The following is a 22,628-nucleotide window of genomic DNA, read 5'->3' on the forward strand; positions in this document are numbered from 1 at the left end:
ATGGCATCATTAGCAGAGTTTCACTGTAGCTTGATTATCCGGGCGTTACATATGTTCCCCAACATTTTATTCATGAGAAGTCTATCTAGTTTTTTTCCTTCAATGTTCTGATTCGGTGTTTCCTCGTGAATATGCTCAGGAGCTTTAAGTTTATCATTCCTCGTTCTTTTTCTTCTCTAGTGGACTAAATTCAAGATTTCGGTGCTGATATTATCCCTTTCCTCGTTTCAAATGCTTTCTCATGCCGGTGCACCTCTTAATCATTCACCTCTCGCTATTCGTTTGTTCCGAAGTGCTGAAGATATCTCAAAAGATTCTTGTTTCCGATCTTAATCCGTTCAACCTATTTCGAGGTTGTTATCTCATTCAAGCCATTTAATTCAACCGGTGCAATCTCTCTTTCAAGCAATCTTTTTCAACGGTGTTTCTTTTGAGGGGCCTCTAACCCACAGGTCATTTCCCAGGATCATACCTGACTCTTCTAATTTTCCGGAGTTATTTCTCAAATTCTTTTCAAAAGTGTGACGTGAGAATGGATTCCATCAGTCATATGCCTTCTTCAAGATCGCTTTCAAATTCTTTTCATCGTTTGTTCAATCTTTAATTCTTCATTCCGGAGTGCCTCAACAATTCATGATGGTTCTCGTCGTCATTCTCAGCTTTAAAGACTGAAGAAGAGTTTCTCTTAAATCTTGTCTATTTCTTTGAAAATGTGCATTGCACATGCATGCTTACTAGTTACAACTAACGGGTAAATGAGCCACTTTTTTAGCGCAAGGCAAACGTTGTCATAGGGACATGACTAGTGAGTAAAATGTAGAATTTGCTCTTGCCAAAAGTATTGGCGTACACGTGACCAGGCCACAATATGAAAAGAATTAAAAGATGCCACATGGGACCAGGCTCACGTGGACTCTGGTTCTTCTGCTACTTATAACGGCACGTGTTGCACACGTCGACCATTATTAAAGTGGAAATGCTCATCTGTTTGGTGGTTGCCTTGTCCACCTCTCGGGCGCTGGTCTGAACGAAGGAGACGTAAACGTAGATGGTTTAGTGCCTCCTATGATCCCGATCAAGCCGCCTTGCAGCAGAACAACTCGAGAGCAAAAAGAAAGCAGCCAAGTTGTACTCTGCAAACTAGGTACGAGTAGTATGATCCGCCGGCTGCTCCTGCTGCTCTGCCAGCTCGCCCTCGCCGCCGCAGCCTCCAGCTCCAAGGTGGTGACCAGCCTCCCCGGGTTCCAGGGCCGCCTCCCCTTCCACCTCGAGACCGGGTACCCATTTTCTCACTCTGTTCTTTCCTCAAGTTCTTCTACGCACCCAGGCGGTAGGAGGTGCCGATGTGCGGGATGTCCTTGTCTCCATGGTCGACTCCATTGGTTATAACCTGCTGCTGCTTAATCACAAGGTACGTGGAGGTGGACGAGGACAACGGCACCGAGCTGTTCTACTACTTCGTCGAGTCGGAGGCCCGCGGCGAGAATGACCCTTTCCTCCTCTGGCTCACCGGCGGCGACCACTGCTCCGTACTCAGCGGCCTCGCATTCGAGATCGGTACATTTTGTGTTCTCAGGCCATTATTCTCTAGTAAGTCATATCATACTGAGATGCATACACATGTCAACCGCAACTGCAGGTCCATTCAACTTCGTCGTAGAGCCTTACAATGGCACCATACCGAGCCTGGAAATCAATCCCAACTCATGGACCAAGGTCGTCGATCGGTCATGTTTTGCAATCTGCAGCTAGCCAATTAGCCGTACTGCAATTTCACGCTCAATTCTGTATTTACCACTTCAGGTGGCGCATATCCTCTTCGTTGATTCGCCGGCCGGGGCAGGATTTTCCTTTTCCAGACAACCCAAAGGCTACCATGTTGGGGAAGTGTCTACCTCACTGCAGCTCCATGAGTTCCTCATCAAGGTGCTACTCCCCCCGTTCCAAAATAGATGGGTAGTACAAAGTTGGGTTATTTATTTTAGAACGGAGGAAGTACCTAACTGCTTAGATTTGATTTGTTGGGACGTGTTGATTGGCTGCATCCTCCTTACTTTCTGATCCACGTGACCTTGTCCAGTGGATCAGGGACCATCCCAAGTTTCTGTCAAGTCCTCTCTACATCGGGGGAGACTCCTATGCTGGAAAAATTGTACCCTTCATCGCACAAAAGATTTCCAAAGGTACGGACACTTGCTGTATATTTCCACGTATCCTACATCGAGCATGCGTTTATAGTTGACTGAATTTGCTGATTTCGCCACAAGGTAAACGTGGTAAGCCATCTCAAAATGAAAAAAAAAATATTATTAACTGAGTTAAACTCTATCTTCATGTTTTTTCTACGGACGGCGTCATCGTTATGCTTTCACCCCTACAGGTAATAAAGTTGGAAGGAGACCCCTTCTTAATCTCAAGGTACCTACTGTAACCCTCACAATTCTACACAAAAGACTATGGAGTAATACATGTGGCTGAAAACTTGTTTTTATATCGTGAAACACACATCACAAATGTGTACGCGAAGGTGATACGTGGTTATCGGTTTTGCTATTCATTATTTATTATTATTTCTATAGTGAGTTTAGGATGGATCACCACTTATGTCACATGATTTAATCATTATTGTGTGTGTTTTATGGGGCGTCGTTATAGTATAGGCCAATCTGGATATTGCAACCACCCGAGGCCCCATGTGTCAGGGTCATTAGCTTATATCATGGATCCGGTCCAAGTCACCAACACAAGCACATCCCAACGATCTATCCTCTTATGGGTCCAAACCAAGCACAGGTAACACATGTGCATCCTTACAAGTACGTCGACATAAAGAAAACAAGTAAGAGGATGGTGTCCTCAGTGTCAGTGTCGCTGCCATCGATGGGGATGTTGTTGCGCTTGTTTCCAAGAGTTTTTTTATTTTATTTTCAAGTTGTGTCTTCTTTTTATCTCTCGTGTGCTTTGTGTGTGTCTTCAATGAAACGAGTAAGTGAGAAACTTAGACCACAACAAGAGGGAAATAATTTCTCGAAGAGACGGCATTCTAAATGCAGTATGTGGCAATGAAAGGGAGCAATAATTCGACATGCGTGTTTGTTGATGACAACACATGTACTAGCACCGACTACCAGCTATGCCACATAATAGTGTCTTCGGTGTAGCAAGTAGCAACACCATTAGAGGAATGACAAAGAAAAATATCATTTGAATATGTGTTGTGATGTGTAGTTTTAATTGTCTTGTTGCATAGAAGCGAAATAGTTCATAATTTGGGTACTCTCACTCGGAAAGCTATTGTATTTTGAATTTTAACTCACAAGATACGCAACAGAAAATAGTTGGTGTCTCTTCCTGTGCGGAAAAGAACACACGTTTGTCCTTGTGTGGCCACAACCTACGGGTAAACTTTGACGGGGAGGTACAAATTTGGCGCATTAACATAAACAATGTTGAATTTGGATTTTTACTTTTTGTGACATTGTAAATACATATATATTATATCTACATCGTACATAATCTTTAGATATTTTGATAATGTCTAAAGAATTTATAAATTCATCGGTGCACCGGATGTGTTCTGCTTCCTGCTTCCTGGGTCGTCCTTTCTTCATGAGATTCCGCATTCTCCCGGATCATTAAAGGATAAAGGACGTCGACTAGCTAGGGTGGGGGTGCTTGAATAGGAGATTGCAAGTTTTAATCATTATTTTTATTTTAGGGAGTTGCATATATAAATAATACATAAATGACTACCTGAGACAGCCTATATGACATGGCAACTGGCAAAAAACCCAACAAGATAGAAAAATGGTCACCACTAAGCAAGTAACGGAATAAAGTCATAAAAATGACCAAAAGGGCTCATAGTCAATGTTGATTAAAACATACGTTATAGTCCTTGGAGTAACGGAATAAAGTCATACGCTTGGCACACTGAGTCAAGAACGACTAGAAAGTTCCAGCCTACTTCTGGTTAAGCTTCGGCCACAATGTACGAGCTCAACCGCCAAGGGTGGGTCTTGACGCGATCTCCGATCTTTACAAATTTTCAGTGCAAATCCAGATCTTTGATGCTAACGGTGGAGTCTACTTGTTTGGGATTGCTCCGCTTCATCGAAATTAGTTTCAGTCCATGAAATTCACTTTAGGGCAGTTTCATAGAGGAGTTGTAGCACTATCAAATAGAGTGTTTGGCTTCCGCCTAGCTCCAGCTTCAGAAATGGTCAATTTGGTGGAAAGGATCTATTTGATTGGATGATGGGGGAGAAACGAAGGGGTATCCACTTACTGGTGGCAGTGATGGGTAATTTCCCCACAACTCCAGCTTCTAGAGTTTTTTGGAGCATCACCTGAAGAGCTTCACAAAAAACTGGGAGTTGTACCCGAGATTCTAGTTTTTTTGCGGAACGGCATATCATGGAGCTACCCCATTTGGCTTGTATTTTCTGGAGCGGAGCTGAATTTTAAGGAGCAAAGCAGTCCCAAACAAGCTTAAATGCCTCGGAGTCCCAAAACGCCTAAGCTGTAGGTATGGAAAATGAGCGGAAACAAATGAACCAAGTATGCATTTCTTTCTTTATTTGTTAGCGAAAGTAAAACACAGATGAAAATCTTGTAAACAATATGAAACTACATTGCCAAAAAAGAATACAAAGCGAACCAGTTGTGGATACCTATACGAAAGTGAAAGGTTACCGAAACTTAAAAACCCCGACAACCATATAGAAAAATACACCTAAAATAACAAAATTATTCAAATGCGCACCAGGGAGCATGCCTAGAGGATGTGAGTGGAAGATGTGTAGTCGGGGGAGACAAGGATCACAAGACTACTGGAATGGGGGATATTTTTTGTGTGGATAGGAATAGGTGGTTTCCAACTTGTATATGTGCTGGGATGAAATGGCCTATGCCGGTAAGTGGAAATTTCTCCACATATGTTTACGAAAATTCCCTTTTATTGAAGTTTCACCCGAAAACGCTATTCTATTTCTATTCCATTATAAATATCCATTCTGCTTCTATTATGTAAATTCCATTTCCAACTATGTATGTATGCTTTGTTTTTTTTTCTTTCATGAATAGACAATAAAAATTCTGCCTAGTTTTCATCTCTAGAAAGAAGCATGTAAACCCACACATTAGGTCTGTTCATGAAACTTAGATAGTAAAAAAATGCAAATTAAAAATATTGTAATCATTGCATTGCTATCTATGTTCATATATATCAATATCTCTACTACTATAGTGTAGCAGTTTTAAATTTGTATTTACCACTTCCCTCTTAGTGTCCCGCCAAAACGTTGTCAAAGCAATTGGAGCGGTTCATTTCTCACAATACACTGACATCTACCACTCATAATCATCAGCGGTACGAATCCAACAGCTAGCATGCGTGGGATTCGCCTCTCCTGCTGTCAGTAGCAGGTCTGCCTCAAGCACCGAACCAGTTGTGCAAACAACCTAGAAGCTAAGCGACTTTCACTTGAAAAAAGGGAGCTAGGCAATTTTCTAGAAACTTATCGGTCTTCCGAAGGGATTCTGGCCGGTCCCAATGAATGGATTCTTTTTAAAACAAGTACAATAAGGTAACATAAGTAAACTAAAGATTGAAATATTATATTTTTATTTAGTTGGGGGAGAGAGAAAAGAAACGAGTTGTAAGTTAGTAGCCAGCTGAGCACGAATCCCAAGACACTTTGTGAGATTGTAAGATGGGCCAACTCTTTATAAAAATAGTACATATTTAAAATTTACTATTGCACATGCCGGCTATTAGGTTGGCTTTATATGACATGACAGCTCTTTACAGCCAAGCGTTGGTTGTATTATTAACCATGCTTTTAACTTGACAGAGCCTGCCATAAAAAAGAGGCTATGGCACAACTCTCTAGGATATTTTGCGGGCAATTGATTTAGGTAGCAATACCAACTACCATTCACAGTACCAAGTACCATTTGCAGAACTCATCACACTTTATTAGAGCAACTCCAACGGGCCGACCCAAACGGACGGCGCTTTTGTCTGTTTTTTGTCTGTTTGAGTCAGCCGCCCGCCCGTCGTCTGCCTTTTTTAGATTTGGGTCGGCAGCGCGTCCAATGCGCCGACCATTTCATAACCGCGCGCGCTTTAGATCATGCTAGCGGCCATGCCAGCGCGCGGGAAAGGTTGGCGCGCACGGGGGAAATTTGGCCTAGCACGCGCTGGCTTTGGCGCTCCAGAGCGTGGGAAATGTTCGCGCGCGTATTTTGGCGCGCCACGGCTGGCGCTCGTTATAAAGGTGGCGCTCCCTCCACACTCAGTCCGCCACCGCAGCCCACTCGTCTTGCCCCCTCTCACTTGCCTCGCCGCCTGTGCGCCACCATGTCGATGCGCATCCTCGACGCTTCGGATTTCCGCGGAGTCCGCGAGCGCCCCTCCGTCGCCTTCTCCGCCGAGATCTTGTTTGGCGAGAAACGGCTCATCCTTGGTGAAAGGATCGAGATGGACCTAGAGGGGGGTGAATAGGTACAATTACAAATTTTAATTATTACTAAGCAATTTTAGGCAATAATGCGGAAAATGAAAGTGAGCCTAACAATTGCAAGTATGATACTAATGAACTAAGCAAGATAATCAAGTGGCACAAATATATGAGTAAGTAAGTACAAGATGAGATAAGTAAGTGCTAAGAGACAAGTAACCACAAGTAGAGAGTTAGGGTTAGGAATAACCGCAACTCCGAGAGACGAGGATGTAAGCCGATGTTCACTTCCTTGGAGGGAAGCTACGTCACCGTTTAGAGAGGTGGATGTTACCACGAAGGCACACCAACGCCACGAAGGCTCACCCTATTCTCTCCTTGAGACAACACCACGAAGGCGTTTCTCAACCACTAGTGGTAGACCTTGGGGTGGTCTCCAAACCCTCACAAACTTTTCCGAGGGTAATCACAAAGGTCGATTCCTCTCCGGATGACTCCTACCGCCTAGGAGTCTCCAACCTCCAAGAGTAACAAGAACGATGGGGAAATGCTCAAAACTTGCTCAAGTCACGAATTCCTTTGGTGCAAAGAAGGGGAAGAAGTGGATCTATCACTTGATTGGAGAACTTCACTCAAAATGCTCCTAGAACACTTGGAATCTAGGATTTAGTATGGATGAATGAGAGAGAGAGAGAGTGAGGAGTGTTCTTTTGAGGCTCAAAGTGAATGGTCAACCCTATCCCGTGGAAGGGAAGGGAGTATATATAGGTGGTGTGAAAAAGTGACCATTTGGGGTACAGGATGGCCGGACGTCCGGAGAACGTCGGACGTCCGGAGGCCCAAATGGGTCCGGACGTCCGACAGTCATCGGACGACTGGCCGCTGTGAAAAGTGTGACCCACAATCCAGTGTACAGGATACGGACGTCCAAGCTGGGCCGGACATCCGTAAGAATGCTTCTGATGTGAAAGTGTCGGACGTCCGGAGGGTTCCGGACATCCGTAAAAATGTTTCTGTTGTGGAAGTGTCGGACGTCCGGAAGTGTCCGGACGTCCGGGCAATCAGGAAGGACCGGACGTCCGTAGAACACGGGACGTCCGAAGGTAAGGTAGCAACTTTGAGCAAGTTTTTCACAGATCCATCGATCCCCTCTTAATAGTGCGGGATCCCTATACTCAAGAACAAACCATAAATGAAGTCAACATCTTGTATCTCCATTCTTGAGTTATATGCTTTTGTCCCTAGTCATGATCCATGCACACGGTCTTTGGAACATAATCCTGAGATATACTTGATAAACATGATTAGTCCCGAGCATATGTGTTGTCATCAACATCAAAATATGATTAAGGGCATGATTGCACTTTCAATCTCCCCCTTTTTGGTAGTTGATGACAACTCATATGCATACTCATAATAGTAATCGGAAGTATTTGTTGTGGAGCTCAATAACCATAATAAGAATAAGTAGCGAGCGAGCTCCCCCTCAAAGTGATACCACAGATACTACTAAAAACAAAAATGAATGAGGGCTCCCCCTCAAACTGATGCCACAATAGTTGGATCACTTCATATAGATTCACCAAATCTCAGATTCAACAAACCCATAACCAACAAACTCATATCATAGTTCAACAACTCATAACATAGTTCAACAACTCATAACATAGTTCAACAAACTACTCCTTAACATAGGTTCGATTACATAATGAGGTAGAGTAATGCATATGGAGCCTACTCCCCCTTTGGCATCAAGTATCCAAAAAAACTAGGGGGAATGACATGACAGTATTAAAGATCATCCTCATCATCATCATCATGAACACCACTGCCACCAGCCTCGTCGAAGAAATTAGCCCACTCAGGACCGGAGGGAAAACCAAAATCAGAAGGGGGAGCTGCAGGAAGACGCTCATCGTCACTCACATCATATACGCCTGAGTCTCTCAGACGAGCCTTCAGAGCGTTCTTGGAAGTGACCATGCGGGTGACCACATCATTGTGCTGGAAGCTAGCAAGGCGAATCTCATGCCATAGAAAGTGTGGAACATTTATCTTCCCTTTAGGAGATGTGTAGAGGCGATGCATAAGATCAATGCAGTAGCTGCTGCAGGAGCCCTTGTCACCCATCTTGGGATAAATGGTGCGGATGACACACTGATAAATGATGTTGAATGGAAAATGCCAAATGGAGACTTGATTTAGACCCTTTTGTTTTTCAGTACTAGACAAAGATGATATGGGTCTAAGGAGATCCGCACAGACCACAATGCCTTTGGGCTTATGGTTGGGGTCATTGGTGTGGATTTTGAACCCAGTGTCGGGAAATCCAAGTGCGGTGACAAACTCAGCATAAGATGCTGTGAGTGCAGTGTCGGAGGTCATCCATGTGACAGTGTTATCAGGAGTAAAGTAACATGTGGCATAAAACTGATGGATGGCAGCGTGGTTAAAATCGTGTTGAAAGGCGAATGGAGCAGCTAGGTTTGACGACTCAATGAGCTCAATGGCTCCCGGATATTTCTCCGGATGAGTGCGAATGTGCTCAAGATCAATGCAAACATGAAGTGGCAAGCCTTTAGGGATGACAATCGTGGTGAAGATGTCAGCTTGAACATTTGTGCGAAAATGACTATCCTGAGAATCCCTAACAACAGTAAATTGATCTACATCACGACGCAATTTGAGATAAGAAGATTTGGGGACCTCATTGAAGCGCTTAACATGACGGCCTAGTGATGGTGGAGGCTCAATGGAGATGTGACGGGCATCACCGTGGGGTTGCACCGGAGGAGGAGGAGGTTGAAATGTTGGATGACGAGTGCCGGGCTTGGGGGCAGCGACGCGGACGCCAATCATCGGGGACGGATCCACCTCTTCAAGCTCATCCTCAAAATCGGACCCCTCCAAAGAGGAATCACTGGACGAGCTAGGAGGACGAGCGGCACGTTTCCGACGGGCGGGCGGGGAGAGAAGCTCCGAGCAGAACGGCCGGCCGGCACGTGGCAGATCCGCAGCGGGGAGAAACCTCGGCAAGGGGTACGGCAGCGGGCGGCTGCGGGGAGAGGACGCACAACAGGAGCGGCGGCGGCGGCGAACCGAGTGGAGAGGATGGGGTTGGTTGACCAAAACCCTACGGCGCAGTATATATAGACCCCAGTAAAAACGTACGGACGTCCGGAGCCTACGGACGACCGGAGTCATATATGCGTCCGGACGTCCGGGAACGGACGGACGACCGGAGTCAGGACCATCAGCAAAGAGAGGATAACAGAAATGATTTTACGGACGTCCAACGGCGTCGGACGACCAGGCATATTGTAACAGAACGGTTTTTACGGACGTCCGGAGTCTTCCGGGCGTCCGGAGCTTCATTTGCTAGGCCAACTTAAGTGAACCAGAGTGGATTTTACGGACGTCCGGCGAGGACGGACGATCGGTCGAAGGTAATCAGAGCAGAATATACGGACGTCCGGATGCTTACGGACGTCCGGCAGTGAAATACCACACGGACGTCCGGAACCTACGGACGTCCGACACCAGAAGTTTGGACAGGAGGGTTGATCATGATGATGAGAAAAGGCATTTTCTCACAGTAAACCTTATCTATTTTAGTAACTCAGATCCTATCTTACTCGATCATAGCCATAGACTACAAGTGGTGGCTAATGCCACCATGTCTGAGTAGACATGACATGACACAGAAAGACTTGAACTTTAAGTGCATAGTCACTACTCCATCATGTTAAAGCACCATAGGTCTAGACCCATGGATACTTTGAAAGTGTTGGTTCTTTTTATGCATTGAGTAGGGCGAGAACATTCATGAATTGAATGTCTCCCCCTAAGTATATGCCTACATCATGACAAGACATTAGATTCATGCATGACTGGGTACTAGATTTCACATAATGTTGTCAAGCTCCAAGATACCAAGTTCACGCCTAAGTCAACAGAACCTTGCTTCATCTAGAGGTTTGGTGAAGATATCTGCTAGTTGAAAATCTGTACCAATGTGATCAATGTGAATATCACCCTTTTCAACATGATCTCTCAAGAAATGATACCTAATATCAATGTGTTTGGTGCGGAGATGATCTTTGGGGTTCTCAGCAATATTGATGGCACTTTCATTATCACACAGAAGAGGCACATTTCTATAGGTGATACCGTAATCCTTCAAAGTTTTCCTCATCCATAACAACTGAGTTGCACAACTAGCAGCAGCAATGTATTCAGCTTCTGCGGTAGAGAGAGCAATACAATTTTGTTTCTTCGAGGACCAACTCACCAAGGATCATCCAAGAAACTGACATGCACCGGATGTGGACTTACGATCCACTTTGTCTCCAGCCCAATCCGCATCCGTGTACCCAATGAGATCAAACTTAGCATCCTTGGGGTACCAGAGACCCAACTTTGGGGTGTGAACAAGGTATCTAAGAATATGCTTAACCGCCTTATGATGACTTTCCTTAGGGAAAGGTTGAAATCTAGCACACATGCATACACTGAACATGATGTCTGGTCTAGATGCACAAAGATAAAGCAATGAACCAATCATAGAGCAGTAAGTAGATGGGTCGAAAGGAGTACCATTTGTGTCTTCAGTGAGAGTGATTTTGGTTGGCATGGGTGTCTTGCATGGACTAGCGTCAGACATACCAAACTTTACTAGAATATCCTTGAGGTACTTTGCTTGAGATACGAAAATTCCTTCTTGAAATTGTTGAATTTGAAATCCGAGAAAGAACTTCAAATCCGTATTGAGTGACATTTCAAAATTCTTGGTCATTGAATCCGCAAACTTCTTGCACAAATGAATGTTAGGAGAACCAAAAATAATGTCATCTACATAGATTTGGCATAGAATCAAATCACCCTTGTCCCTCTTAGTAAATAGAGTGGGATCGATCACCCCTCTCACAAAACCATCATCAAGTAAAAACTTCTTCAAATGATCATACCAAGCACGAGGTGCTTGTTTGAGGCCATACAAAGCCTTATGAAGTTTATACACATAGTCTTTGTGAAAGGGGTCAACGAACCCGGGTGGTTGTGACACATATACTTCTTCTTGTAGAGGACCGTTAAGGAAAGCACTCTTCACATCCATTTGATGTAATGTAAAACCATTGAAAGCGGCATAAGCAAGTAAAATGTGAATGGATTCAAGACGGGCAACGGGGGCAAAGGTCTCACCAAAGTCCAAACCTTCAACTTGTGAGTACCCTTGTGCCACTAACCTTGCCTTGTTTCGGATGATGACACCATTTTCATCTTGCTTGTTCTTGAAAATCCATTTTGTTCCAATGACATTGTGCTCGGTGGAGGCCTCTTTACTAGTGACCATACTTGGTTGCGTTCAAAACTGTTCAACTCTTCTTGCATAGCAACAAGCCAATCGTTGTCCATCAATGCCTCTTGTACCTTGAGTGGTTCAATACTATACACAAACGAGAAGTGAGCAAAAAAGTTTGTCAAATGTTTACGAGTGACTCTACCTTCCGAGATGCCGGTGAGGATTTTGTCAACATCAACACGACCGGCCACTCGAGGCATGATGGAGGTGAGGGTTTCACGAGGTTCAACTTCATGTCCATCATCCACATCTTCAACATATGGATCATTCACGTGTGGAGGAAGATCTTCTTGTTCATGTTGCATTTGTTGAGGTTCGTCATCCATGATTGGACTTTCTTGTTCTTGCTCTTGATGATGATCTTGTTCTTGATGGTTATCATTTAGTGAGACTTGATCAACCTCATCAACTTGAGCTAAGGATATAGGTTGAACAATAGGAACTTGTGTTGGTATGGATGTTGAAGTAGTTTGATGATGCGTGAGACCTCCATCTTCTTCTTCATCATCATGAGGTTCTTGTTCCATAGGAAGAAGTGCACCAACACCCATGTTCAAAATGTCTTGAGAAGAATCTTCTTCACCTACATCACTTAGATCAACTTGCTCCCCATGGGAGCCATTAAATTCATCAAACACCACGTCACAAGTTTCTACAACACATCCATTGGATTTGTTGTAGACTCTATAGGCATGAGAGTTTGATCCATAACCAACAAATATACCCTCAATAGTTTTGGATTGAAATTTTCCTAACCATTCTCTTTTGTTGAGAATGAAACATTTGCACCCAAATACACGGAAGTACTTGACATTTGGCTTGTTACCAGTTAGAAGCTCATATGGAGTCTTTTCCAATATAGTGCGGAGGAAGAGTCGGTTTGATGCATGGCATGCGGTATTGACAGCTTCAGCCCAAAAACTATGTGGTGACTTGTATTCATCCAACATGGACCTTGCCAATTCCACAAGTGTACGGTTCTTCCGTTCGGCTACACCATTTTGCTGAGGAGTGTATGGAGATGAATATTGATGCCCAATCCCTTCATCACTAAGAAATTCTTCCAAGGTATAGTTCTTGAACTCAGACCCATTGTCACTCCTTATTGCTCGGATTTCTCTGTCAAACTTGCGTTGAGCTTGCTTGGCAAAATCGATGAAGGTGATCTTCGTTTCGTCCTTGGACTTGAGGAAGAACACCCATGTATATCTTGAGTAATCATCAACAATGACAAGCCCATACTTTTTCCCACCAAGACTATCCCATGAAGGAGGCCCAAAAAGATCCACATGAAGGAGCTCCAGGGGCCTTGAAGTAGATACTATGTTCTTGGGTGGGTGCTTTGATTGATGTTGCTTCCCGGCTATGCATGCACTACACACACGATCTTTCTCAAAAGAGACATTGGTTAGTCCAAGGATGTGATTTCCCTTTAAGAGATCTTGAAAATTTCTCATGCCGACATGGGCTAGCCGGCGATGCCATACCATCCCTTGTCAGCCTTGGCCATTAGACAAGTTGCATGGAATGTGCTCTCTTTCGAGAAATCAACCGTGTAAAGGTTGCCATCCAACTCTCCAACAAAGGCCACTTCGAGAGTATATCTCTTAAAGACTTACACATCCGTTAGTCCAAAGAGTGTATCATAACCAACAGAAGCCAATTGGCGAACAGAAAGCAAGTGATATTTAAGGGATTGGACAAGCATAACATTTGCAAGAGACATGTCATTGGTGATAGCCACCTTGCCCAACCGAGTACCTGTCCTTTTGAACCTCCACCAAACATAATGCTCATGAATGGTTAAATAGCTTCCATGAAATCGTAGAGCAATTTGCTATCTCCGGTCATATGATTTGTACATCCACTATCAATCACCCATTTCACACCACCGGAGAAGCTTACCTACACACAATTAGGACTTGGTTAGAGGCACCCATTTTGCAATGGGACGTCTCAAGTTAGTTACAAGGGTCTTAGGGACCCAAATAGCATAGAAGCGGAATGCATTTCGAGGACCAACAAATTTTGCAAAGACTTCTCCATCCTTAGACTTCCGAAGTACATAGGAAGGAGGCATGAACTCTTTAGGCTTGTTGAGAGTGGGCATGCCCCTTGTGGCCTTTCCACTCACAACCTTACCTTTCTCCTTGTGCTCTTCTCTTACAAAAGTTTCGTTTAGAGGAGTTGTGCACTTTTGGGAGGACGTCTTCTTCTTACTTGTGCTAGGGTCAAACCCAAGTCCCTGTTTGGCAAACACCTCATTGTGTTGACTCAAAATCTCATCAAGATTCTTATGCCCTTGAGCACATGTCATGAGACCTTTCTCAATTTGAGCCTTGAGAAAACGATTTTCCTCAAGAATAGATGCTAGATCACTACTAGAGTTAGTAGCACAAGCATCAACATTTATAATAGGAGAAGAGTAAGCCTTGGCTAAAGTTTCAAGATAAGTAAGTTTGAGCATCTCAAAACTCTTTCTAAGAACGGTGAGCTCTCCTTCCTTAGTCTTGAGGGACACGGATAGAAGCTCACAATCCTTAGATAGAGAAGCATGAGACTTCACAAGCTTGCTTTTATCATTCATTAACTCGTCACAAGAGTCAATAGCCTTTTTCGAGGAGGCAAGATCATTAGTGTGAACATCAATGTTTTCACCAATTTTTAAGCATAGTTCATCATTTCGTGCTTCCTCATATTGGACTTTCCGCTCAAGGATTTCACACTTTTCCTTTTCCTCGGTGACGAGGGTTTCGAGTTCCTTAATGGTGATGGTGTGCTTACTCACCATCTCCATAAGCATACGAAACATAGTGAGTTTCTTTCCTTTGAGGGAGCACATGAACTTATTAAGTTTAGCAATCATAGGATCATCTAGATCATCATCCTCATAGCTATCCTCCGCATCAAGGTACTCATCACTAGGAGTAGAAGGTGTGAAAAGAGGAGGATTTTATCGTGGAGTTACCTTGACCTTGTCAGAAGAGCTTTGGTCCTCTCCTTCTTCAACCATGGCCTTTGCCATTAGGCACTTGTGAGCGTTGCCCTTGTAATCTTTCATGTAGTTGTAGGTGACCACGTCACCACTCTTGTTTACTAACCTCAACGTGTTTTGAGAGTCTTGAGCAACTCCGGCAACACCACTAACATCATCCGGATCAGATTCTTCTTGAGCAACCATTGCCATTCCATCTCTCTTCTTGAGCTTGGAATTCAAAGGATTTGGCAACTTCTTCTTGGGAAAGGTCTTGGGAAACCTTGGTTTATCTTCTCTCTTCTCATAAGGGCACTCGTTGGAGAAGTGACTGGTTTCTTCACAGTTGTAGCATTTTCTCACTTTCTTCTTTTGAAATCTTCCCTTGAATTTTCCGGCGCTAAACTTCTTGACAAAAAGAGCCATGTCTTCATACGAAGGGCCCTCGTCGGAGTCAATCTCATTACCATCTTCATCCTCATCATCTTCTTCTTCTTCTTCACTTTGCTCATCTTCACATACTTGCTTGGCCTTCAATGCAAGATTGGTTTTTGATGATGGGGAACCATGCATGGCAAGATGTTTTGTGGCATTGGCCTTTGATTCTTCAAATAGTTGGAAGGTGGATATGATGTCATCTGTAGTCATTTCCTTGAAGGTATGGTGTTGTCTTATGTCCCACACCATTTTATGATGATATGGAGCAAGAGCATGAAGCAACTTATCCACAAGAAACCTCTTAGTCATATTGAATGCATTTTGAGTCTTGTCACACTCACATGACTCAATATCCGCAGTGAGAGTCATGAGACGCTCAAGGAGTTGATTGGGGGTTTCACCTTTTTCCATACAAAAATTTTGCAATTGCCCTTTGGCAATTTCATATTGAGCACTCCGGAGGGTAGAAGTGCCAGTCCTGGATCGTATAATACTTTCCCATAGTTCCTTGGCACTTTTGATGTGTATGAACGGTCTCCTTTGCTTTTCATCCATACCTCTCCTTATACACATGATTGTCGTGTCATTGAGGTTCTTGTCATATATTTCTCTTGGTGTGGGGTTCTTTGGATCAAGCACATGATAGCCATACTCTATAATCTCCAGCATCTCATCATTTCCATGTCGAAGATGATCCTGCATAGCAACTTTCCACAATGCAAAATCGGCAGTAGCAGTAAGTAAAGGAGGTTTGCCTTGAGGGTTATATCTTGGTTTCTCAACCTGAGGTCTTGCGTAAAGCCAAGGAACACTGGTGTGTTCATTGCTAGGAGGTTGTTGACCAAGTGATGAAGTAGGCACAATTGGGCTCGGACTCACACCACTTGAGTGTGGTGCAAGCACCGCGGACAACATGGCTAATCTCAGTTGGACCAAGGCCTCAAGAGAAGCATCATGCTCCTCTTTTTGCTTAGCAAGGGCCCGTTCTAGATCCTGAGACGTAAAGGACTTGACTTCAGAAGAAGCCTCGCCTTTATCCTTAGGATCTACAACCAGGGGAGTCCCATCTGGGTTCATCTCGCTCTAGGGCGGTTAAGCCACAAGAATAGAGCACGAGGCTCTGATACCAATTGAAAGGATTGAGATGGACCTAGAGGGGGGTGAATAGGTACAATTACAAATTTTAATTATTACTAAGCAATTTTAGGCAATAATGCGGAAAATGAAAGTGAGCCTAACAATTGCAAGTATGATACTAATGAACTAAGCAAGATAATCAAGTGGCACAAATATATGAGTAAGTAAGTACAAGATGAGATAAGTAAGTGCTAAGAGACAAGTAACCACAAGTAGAGAGTTAGGGTTAGGAATAACCGCAACTCCGAGAGACGAGGATGTAAGCTGATGTTCACTTCCTTGGAGGGAAGCTACGTCACCGTTTAGAGAGGTGGATGTTACCACGAAGGCACACCAACGCCACGAAGGCTCACCCTATTCTCTCCTTGAGACAACACCACGAAGGCGTTTCTCAACCACTAGTGGTAGACCTTGGGGTGGTCTCCAAACCCTCACAAACTTTTCCGAGGGTAATCACAAAGGTCGATTCCTCTCCGGATGACTCCTACCGCCTAGGAGTCTCCAACCTCCAAGAGTAACAAGAACGATGGGGAAATGCTCAAAACTTGCTCAAGTCACGAATTCCTTTGGTGCAAAGAAGGGGAAGAAGTGGATCTATCACTTGATTGGAGAACTTCACTCAAAATGCTCCTAGAACACTTGGAATCTAGGATTTAGTATGGATGAATGAGAGAGAGAGTGAGGAGTGTTCTTTTGAGGCTCAAAGTGAATGGTCAACCCTATCCCATGGAAGGGAAGGGAGTATATATAGGTGGTGTGAAAAAGTGACCGTTTGGGGTACAGGATGGCCGGACGTCCGGAGAACGTCGGACGTCCGGAGGCCCAAATGGGTCCGGACGTCCGACAGTCATCGGACGACCGGCCGCTGTGAAAAGTGTGACCTGCAATCCAGTGTACAGGATACGGACGTCCGAGCTGGGCCGGACATCCGTAAGAATGCTTCTGATGTGAAAGTGTCGGACGTCCGGAGGGTTCCGGACATCCGTAAAAATGTTTCTGTTGTGGAAGTGTCGGACGTCCGAAAGTGTCCGGACGTCCGGGCAATCAGGAAGGACCGGACGTCCGTAGAACACCGGACGTCCGAAGGTAAGGTAGCAACTTTGAGCAAGTTTTTCACAGATCCATCGATCCCCTCTTAATAGTGCGGGATCCCTATACTCAAGAACAAACCATAAATGAAGTCAACATCTTGTATCTCCATTCTTGAGTTATATGCTTTTGTCCCTAGTCATGATCCATGCACACGGTCTTTGGAACATAATCCTGAGATATACTTGATAAACATGATTAGTCCCGAGCATATGTGTTGTCATCAACATCAAAATATGATTAAGAGCATGATTGCACTTTCACTTGGCACCTTCGACACCGCTGAGCAGGCGGCCCGCGCGTACGACGCGGCGGCGTGCCGCCTCCGGCGGCCGAGACGGGAGATGAATTTTTCTGACATGTCAAGCCAGCGGGCGCAGGATCTGACACCTCTCCCGTGACTTTTCACCGACGAGGATCGTCGCGTCCACCGGAGGCGGATGCGTCGCCTCCCCTCGTCGAGACGGACGTGCAAGCCTTGATGGTGTGGCGCGAACAATTCCCGCAGGACATCGTTGACGAACGTCAGTTCTATAAGCAGAGGAGGACGGAGAGGAAGGCCAGGAGGACGGAGCGAGCCGCCTACCAGGAGGGCAAGCGTGCGCGAAAGCTGACCGCTCAAATGAGACTGAGGCTGCGAGAAACATCGGGTGGGACTTCGTGGACGAGCATGCTGATGACGCCTATATTCAGACGTCGGAGGAGGACATTACCGAGTCAGAATCGGAAAGCGATGAGTAGTTGATCTTTTCTTTTATCTGTGTACGCAAGAACTATCTATGTATCTTTTTTATCGGAAAAAATGGCCGGCGGCGTCGGCCACGAAGCCGGCGATGGAGGTTGTGCACGCGCGGGGAGGAGAGAGGCCGCGCGCGCGTACGTCTTGTGTCCGTGCTGACGCAAACCCGGCTCAAAAATGGGCTGGAAATGGGTCAGCGGGCGGACGAAAGTGGACGAGCGTCCGTTTGGGTCGGCGCATTGGGCCGTCTTTTCTGTCCGCGCGGACCCAAACGGATGCGGGCGGACGAAATGGGTCGCCCCATTGGAGTTGCTCTTATGCCATCACAATTAAAGATTTGTTCAAGGCATATATTTCTTGATGGAGTAGGAACATTTAATGTAGTCTGAAGGTATTCAAATTGTCTAATATGTATTTATTCCCCAAAAAATAAAAATACTTCATATTGGTATGTAAAAGGGTAAAATACATACATGGTCCTAAAATTATATATTTAAGGTCCGGTTGGGTCCTGTAACTATAAAAATGCACATCTAGATCATAAAAAGCAGAGAAGTGGTCACTGGAGGTCCTACCTTGGTCTGATTTGTCCATGTGGCAGGTTCATCAGATATATTTTGCAAAAACTACACATTGCATGTATTCCTAATGAAATGTCTCTGCGCACTCATACTGGTGTGCAACATTCAATGGGGTGCAATACTGTACTCGCGCGAACGAACCAGAGACAGAGGGTGAATTAAAGTGTCAGGGAAATTGGACCATAGAATTTGAATTTCTCAAATTTGCAATGCTGCCTTAGGGGTGTTTGATTGAACTTAATTTTGCCTTTTGCACTTTGGCTTATTAGCCGAAAAGCACCTATTTATGGGCTTACAAGCCCAACCAGACACCGACTTAGGGTGTGTTTATTTGGGTTCTTTTTACCAGCTTCTACAGCTTCTGGGCCCAAAGAGCTGGAGCCCAATCAAATAGGCCGTTTCAGTACCAGCTCCATGCATCCCTTCCGTGGAGCGCTTCGAAAAAATCGAGCAGAAGCCGCAGCTGGGAAATCGGGCTTTTGCTCGTCGCAGCCGGCTTCAAACTTTCAAAGTAAGCAATGACCGGTTTACCCTCCCGCAAAAGCACATACTACGGCACAAATGCCCTTACCGGTTCGGCCTGTTCCCATCGATCCGAGCAGTTTTCCTCCCCTCTCTCTATTTGTGATGTCTCCGAACAAAGCCGCCGCCACGGAGACCGCGACTCCCTCCCGACGCCAACCCCGCTGGCCGCCGCCAAACTCACTGGCTGCCGCCACGGAGACTGCGACTCCCTCCCGCCGCTGCCCCTGTGGCCTGGAACCTCGCGACTTCCTTCCTCCCGCTGCCTCGAGTCCCTCGCCAACGGCGCCGCCGTGACGAGTTTCCTCGGCAATCACGGTCGCCGCCACGAGATTCCTCTCTCTCCTCTGTGCCGAATCGAGCCAAGGTGGTTGGATCGATGGTGGTCTATCCGGGGTCAACGCCGGGCACGCACAGCCGCTGGGCGTGTCTGTTCTTGCTGACAGCCCCCGGGCGTTCCTGTGCTTGCCGACGACGCACGCCATCCCGGTGCAGGCTCCACCTGGTCCTTCCCGGGTCAACGTCGGTGTGCGTTAATGCGTGCGTGATCCGTGTGTGTGTGTGTCCAATGTCCATGCTACACGTGTTGTCCAATGTCCATGCGCCAGCTGCTCCTTGTCTTAAATACACTGTCTATACTATCAAACTAGTGTGATTCAATTCAAATATGTGAAAATTGGCCGCCTGCGACAAAAATAGCTATTAATCAGGTCATTTATATTTTTGAAACATTACAATCAGCACTAAGTCTAATCAACGGACATTTTGGTCATTTAATTCAGCATGTTTCAGCAACAGCTGCAACTGCTACAGCATAACTACCAAACGACCACACCTCAACTCCAACCTTCCAGCCATAGCTAGCAGCTACAGCCGCTCCTTCCAGCCGGAGCAGCTGCAGCCCAAAGAAACACCCTTAGACTTCTAGACATAATGAGTAGTTTTAAGATAAGTCGTATGAACTGAAAATGATGAATTATTAGGGTGTCATCTTTATATGTTATCGTTCAAAGCACGTGTAACTTACTAGTATTAGATTAAGGTACATAACATTTTAACGGGTAAAGGTAAAATATGCTAGAAAACTCAACAAAAAGTATTCATCCTTTAATTTGCTATGCCATCTTTTAATTAATTAAGCATGCACGACGGATCTTCATAACTATGCCTAAGAGGATGACGGTCAATGGCGTACATATCCCATTTTAGACGATATAGAACTTTAAAATTATATGGCTAACCTAAACATATCTATCTTTTTGCAGTTTAAATAAGCACACCATCTTAATCAGCTATAGTTTGTTCTGCAAAAAAATATCTCTACTCAGCAACCCGTGCCTCCAATATTTTCGTAGCATGTGTAGAGGACACACAGTTATATGCTTATCTTTTTTTTTTGAATCATTGCTTTATCTTTTTCTTAGCAGTATGAACCTGGTAGTGTGTGAGTGTGGTGTTAATATATCTGATGCCATGTTTATGTTCATTTCGTCACCAACAGGGCTATCTATTAGGTAACCCGGCAACAGGTGAAAGGATCGACGAAAGCTCCAAAGTGCCTTTTGCTCACGGATTTGGTATAATATCAGATCAATTATATGAGGTAAGTAACCTCGCCTGTATCCATTATTCCCTTCCATCTGCTCATACAACCATATATGACAGAACTGTTCTTATACAAATAGTATAAATTTCTTTCATACAGACAATATTGGGGCATTGTCAAGGACAAGACTACAAGAATCCTACAAACGTGCTGTGTGCTAAAGCTCTGGGTACTTTCCATAGTGTAAGAACACGCCAGTTTTACTCCGTAAATATGAAGTATATGGCCGATCACTGAAGGTTACAGCGGCTCCAAATAATCCAATTGCAGCTCCTCTCCGAAGTTATGTTGCCCCATATTTTGTGGGACAAATGCGTTTATTCATCTGCTGGACCGCACGCGGAGACGGACGACTCGGCTGGTGCTGGCAGGAAGATCTTAAGCGAGGAAGCAGCTGGAATCAAAATGAGGAAACGGCTGAAACATCCGCCAGTCCGTCCTCCACTTGACTGTATTGTAAGTCAGCATCATGCGTGTGCCTCTAGTACCCTGCCCTGTATGTGTTCCCCGTTCAGTGGACTGACCCGATCATCCATGCTCGATGGATCAGAACTACGCCCACTACCTGTCGTATTTCTGGGCGAACGACGAGCGCACCCGGGACGCCCTCGGCGTCAAGGACGGCACCGTGGACGAGTGGGTGAGGTGCCAAGATGGCGGCGTCCCCTACACCAGGGACATCGCGAGCAGCATCAAGTATCACCGCAACGTCACGGCCAACGGCTACCGCGCGCTTGTATACAGGTCCTCACATTTTTGCCCTGTTACTACTGCATACAGCTTAAAGATCGAGTGCCATTCTGATGGGATTTTGTTTGGTGTCCATGGCAGCGGCGACCACGATTCGGTGGTGCCACACCTCGGGACGCAGGCGTGGGTGAGATCGCTCGACTTCCCGATCGTTGACGAGTGGAGGGCGTGGCATCTCCATGGCCAGTCTGCCGGGTTCGTCGCCGCCATCTCCTTATCATTGCGTTGCATGCTCTGTTTATTTCAGTCGCTATCAGTGATTTCTTCGCTTGATTTCTTTTTCACGGGTTTGCAGATTCACCGTAAGTTACTCCAACAACATGACATTCGCGACCGTAAAGGTAAGCAAATTACTTATTGCTCCACCTTCTCTGCCTGTGTTGGTGGGGGGCACAGTTTATTAGAAAACCGCTTCTAAATTGCTGCTCTGGATTTGGTTTTCAGGGAGCTGGTCACACGGCCCCTGAGTATGAGCCTGAGAAGTGCTTCGCCATGTTCAGCCGTTGGATCCTGAATCAACCACTCTAATCTATTGTATTTTTTTTTGCGGGCTCTAATCTATTGTATTTTGTATTGTGAAAAGGAATACCATGTACATGTAGAACCTTGTGCATGTAGTTCCCATTGAACAAACATGCACATCCAGGATGTGTTGATGCAAGATGTGAGTTTGTGACTTTGCGTGCGACTCATCTCGCTTGTGTGCGGGTTGAATATCTGATTCTTTTTGTGAGAGGCTGGTTTCTTGAGGTTTTGGCAAGAGATATACGGTCCCAGTCATGTATATGGTAATGTTGAGTCGTTTGATAAAGCATGTAGCTGGCATTTTGAACCGTATAGACTGTTGTCTTCTACAAATCATTCTGATTTTTTAACAGTATCTTCAGCAGTAGCTTTGATATCACTAATTTTTATTTTCATTATTGCCTTCCTTTGATTTTATACTTCTACTTTAGGCATATCATT

General features: G+C 45.0%; 1 protein-coding gene across 2 annotated transcripts; it reads left to right on the forward strand.

Annotated features, from left to right (window-relative positions):
• The first annotated feature begins 1,014 nt into the window (after positions 1-1,014).
• Positions 1,015-22,422, forward strand: LOC119365282 (serine carboxypeptidase-like 7). 2 transcript variants are annotated; one of them, XM_037630901.1, is made up of 13 exons: positions 1,018-1,277; positions 1,412-1,557; positions 1,640-1,716; positions 1,804-1,926; positions 2,081-2,183; positions 2,381-2,418; positions 20,808-20,909; positions 21,012-21,095; positions 21,183-21,368; positions 21,463-21,656; positions 21,744-21,857; positions 21,958-22,003; positions 22,107-22,422. In XM_037630901.1, the coding sequence occupies exons 1-13, from the start codon at positions 1,066-1,068 to the stop codon at positions 22,188-22,190; spliced, it is 1,509 nt and encodes a 502-aa protein (XP_037486798.1). In that variant the 5' UTR covers positions 1,018-1,065; the 3' UTR covers positions 22,191-22,422. The 2 variants fall into 2 exon arrangements, with proteins under 2 accessions (XP_037486797.1, XP_037486798.1); XM_037630900.1 differs by having other exon boundaries at positions 1,015-1,277; positions 21,463-21,857.
• Positions 22,423-22,628: the final 206 nt, after the last annotated feature.

The sequence above is a fragment of the Triticum dicoccoides genome, chromosome 2B, assembly GCF_002162155.2.
Source record: "Triticum dicoccoides isolate Atlit2015 ecotype Zavitan chromosome 2B, WEW_v2.0, whole genome shotgun sequence".
Classification (NCBI taxonomy): Eukaryota; Viridiplantae; Streptophyta; class Magnoliopsida; order Poales; family Poaceae; genus Triticum; species Triticum dicoccoides.

Excerpts from the sequence above, each read along its gene's own strand:
- LOC119365282 (XM_037630900.1), top strand. The coding sequence starts at position 1,066 with ATGATCCCGATCAAGCCGCCTTGCAGCAGAACAACTCGAGAGCAAAAA. Across the intron at positions 1,278-1,411 it reads CCCTTCCACCTCGAGACCGG|GTACGTGGAGGTGGACGAGG; the intron begins GTACCCATTTTC and ends CTTAATCACAAG. Across the intron at positions 2,419-20,807 it reads GACCCCTTCTTAATCTCAAG|GGCTATCTATTAGGTAACCC; the intron begins GTACCTACTGTA and ends CGTCACCAACAG.